General features: G+C 33.9%; 1 protein-coding gene across 1 annotated transcript; it reads right to left on the minus strand.

Moving 5' to 3' along the window:
- Positions 1-374: 374 nt before the first annotated feature.
- Positions 375-2,281, minus strand: LOC141712756 (uncharacterized). Its single transcript, XM_074515801.1, has 3 exons — positions 2,062-2,281; positions 1,914-1,955; positions 375-1,695 (listed from the first exon to the last, which is right to left on the minus strand). Exon 3 carries the CDS (start codon positions 1,651-1,653, stop codon positions 517-519), a length of 1,137 nt encoding a protein of 378 aa, XP_074371902.1. The 5' UTR covers positions 1,654-1,695; positions 1,914-1,955; positions 2,062-2,281; the 3' UTR covers positions 375-516.
- Between the last annotated feature and the right edge of the window lie 1,478 nt (positions 2,282-3,759).

Raw genomic sequence — 3,759 nt, forward strand, 5'->3', positions numbered from 1 at the left:
ACACACAAAAAAGTAACAAATCATTTGAATTTGGACCAAAAGATAATTATATAACTTATCTATAACGGAATAGGAATAACTAATTATATTTTCTTCCGGACTCTACCCATATCATTTGAATATGGACCGTAAGAACTATATATAACTATCTAATTATCTATATTGGAATAAAAATAACTAATGTATATTTTAAATTTTCTTCCTGACTACACATAAAATATGAAAATACATCAGGATGATCCTAAAGTCTTTTTAAATAGTAGTATAATGCAAGAGCCAAATGGTGAAAACTTGCTTAGAATTTACCAGTACTAGTATAAATAATTTACATGTAAACTAAAGAAAAAATTTGTACAAGAAGAAAAATGCTGAAGTCATTGAAAAGATGATTAATATAACACAAACACTGATTAAGCACTTACTCAGAGTCTCTCTCTAGCCATACTTTCCATGATACAATCATTTCATTTTTCTAATAATTCAGTGAAATGAAATAATAGGTACTAATCATAATAATTAATCTGAAGAACATATCCAAGAATCCATTAGACCCTCACCTCTTGTAGTTGAACCAGATGCTGACACATTATCAGCCGCAGCTTTCCCTCCTGAAAAATTCAAATTCGAACCAGAAAAATTGTACCCATTTCCATCCTCTTCATGATTCCTCGGAGACGATATGACATTGGATAAATGAGGTGAAGGGTTATTAGGATTGAGCTGAGTATGGTGGCTACTTAACCCAAACTGATGATCACTGGAAGAAGATGGTTGAAGGAAGGATTGGAAAGTGAGGCTTTGCATTTGCATGTTGTTGAGTAAATAATTATTACTTGAGCTGCTTTGAGGTGGTTTTAGTAGGCCTAGTTGATCAGAAGGTTGAGTTGTGGTAGGAGCACTAGTACTCATAACATGACTATCGGCATTGTTGTTGTTAGTAATAGTAGTTGAGAAGGGTGAAACTTGAGGTTGGAATTTTTGAGGGAATGGACGGAGGAGATGATGGTTTTGATTAAAAGTAGAGGGTTGAGATCTGAAGGAAGAGGGAGTAGGGGAAGTGAAGAGATCGAGTCGGGTTCTTGGGAATGAAGAGGAAGTGAAAGGAGGCGCTGGGATCCCAGTGAATTCTTGAACCATGGCTCTGAAATTTGAGGTATCTGTTGTTAAAACAGTGGTTGGTGCACGCCTAGAGGCTCGAGATCTTTTCTTTGGGTTTCGTGCACCCACTTGGCTCTGACTAGTCTGATCTTGTTGCTGTTGCTGCTGCAGCTGCAGCACTTGATTACTATTACTATTATTATTCCCAGGGGTTACTGTTGTGGCTATGGCTTCTGAAATATGTGGGAATGACATGGGAGTTTGGGAAGTGAAAAAAGGGTTGGTTTGGGATTTGGACCATGTTGGCATGTCTAGATTTAGGAGGGAAGAAGAGCGTGTTTGTGTTTGTGGTCGTGTTGAAATCGGTGGGTCGAAGTAGTTGGATAATGGGTCAAACATGGTGGACGATTGTGAGAAAAGTAATGGGTTGTTGTTTGCTGTGGTTGTAGTGGTGGTGGATGATGGGTTGCTCAACGATGAATCACCGGCGCGTGATTCATAGTCATCGTCTCCGCCGCTTGATGATTGTATGCTCCCACTATTTCCAGAATCCATATGTACTTGCTTTCTTCACAATTATTCCTCGTGCTCAAATATCTGAAGAACACAAAACAAGAATGGCATACAACAACGGACTGTCACAACTTACTCATATAGTACGGATTTAACGCATAAGATGTAGAACATATTTACTACTAGCATGTATTTCCAAGAACTAGTTACGAGAGGGAGAGAGAGAGAGGGGGAGGGAGAGAGAGAGAGGGGGGGAGGGCGGGAGAGAGAGAGAGAGAGAGAGAGATGCACGAAATTCTTACAAGAAATTCTTAAAAGGGTAAATGCCAAGATGCTTAGATGATCTGCAAACAAACAGAGGTTGAACTTCTTTGTTTTTTGTCTTAATTATTGTTGGAGCAAAATGGAACTGTGTACGTTTGTCAAAAAGTGTAAAAGTAAACACTTCACTGATTATGATGAAACAGTCGATGAAAGAGAACTAGCCGTTGATCTATCCCTTTGTATACTTCGAGAGATTTGAGCTTTTAAATGCCTGAGCTTGAATTAGGGTTCAGCTCTTTACATATCTGTGAGAGAGAAGAGGGGGTTTGGTGTTGAACCATTTATCACAAGAAAGGGATAAAGAAAGAAAGAGATGAGCGTTGCACAAGGGAGATGGGGCGGCTTAGGGCTGTTTGGCCAAGCAATATAACTTTTTGGTTATAACTCTCACTTAATTTAATTTAATTACTTCATTTGTAAACCAAAAAATTAGTATAATTTATAAGAGGGCTAATAATAAAAGTAAAAATATTTATAATGCACTTACTTTCTCGTGGTCTTAATAATACAGATTAGATTTTAAGAGATGACTAATTTGAATACAGAAATTTTAATACAGATTAGATTTTGTTAATTTGTTTAACTTCACTTGTAAGTTGTAAATTGATGTAACTTTTTTTTTTAGAAATTAGCCAAACAGATAAAACAAGACCCTTAGATTTATTTGGCAAATATTTCCAGTTTTCCACTTAAAAAAAAGATGGCAAAGTGGGGACTTCTCCCACAGGACTACCGCAAACAGTCAAAGTGCGGTACACAGCTGCTACTTAAGTTTCTAGTTTATACCATTATATCTATTCCTGTGTACTTGCACAGTGTGGAGCAAAATATAATAATCCTTCTCTTCCATAATAAGTCTATTTTCAAAAAAACGTACATTAAAAATAATAATAATATACTAATGTTTTTCCATTTATGCCAAATTTTATAGAAATAAGAACAAATCTAGTGTCCATCTCACGTCTCATTAATTATTATACAGAGAATACTACACGTACAAGATTAATTATTAAAATAATTATAAAATATCAGTTATCATTTAATTGGTTAAATTTAAATGAACTTGAATTCACAATACTACCGATTAAATTATTTTATATTTTCACATAATCTATATCACATCATTTTTGTAATAATTTTTAAGTGCTCTAAGATTACTCTTGTTATACAATTTTTCAAAAATATTAATTTAAGAAGAATGTTCACATTTTTGCTTTAAAAGTTGAAAATTAATATGTATTACGGAAAAAAAGTTTTTCTTAGAGACTAGTATTATAAAATGGAGGGATTTATACATGTTTTACAATAAACTCCAATAACAATAATAGTCTCAATATTCCCTTAATATAAGTGCATGTTATCGGTAGATCATGATTATAGAAATCAAATGATTTTTCAAAAATTAATAAAAAAATATTTAATTAATTTGTCAAATTATCAATAAATTATTCAATTTTTTAAAATTGCTCGACAAATCATAAATTATTATTTAAACTAATTAGTTTGTATTTTCGAAATCTACGACCGTGCAGTGGACACATAAAAAGCTAGACCAGAACAAATATAAACGACTTAGCGGTCGCATTTTTAATACATAACTAGCATGAAAATCTGTGTAAGGCACGGGTCATGCTCTAGTATATATATTAAAGTTTCTTGTCAGCCGTGACTCTGAATTGTATAGTATTTTTGCATTTTTCTAAATTTGTCAGCTGAAATTTGTCCTGTGTTAGGCGGTAGCGGCAGAGTGAAATGATAGAAAGTTAGATGAATTAGTTGATTTATAGCAAGGTGAGTTTTTATTTGATAGCGGTAATTGGTATT

Source organism: Apium graveolens, chromosome 3 (assembly GCF_009905375.1).
Source record: "Apium graveolens cultivar Ventura chromosome 3, ASM990537v1, whole genome shotgun sequence".
NCBI classification, from domain to species: Eukaryota; Viridiplantae; Streptophyta; class Magnoliopsida; order Apiales; family Apiaceae; genus Apium; species Apium graveolens.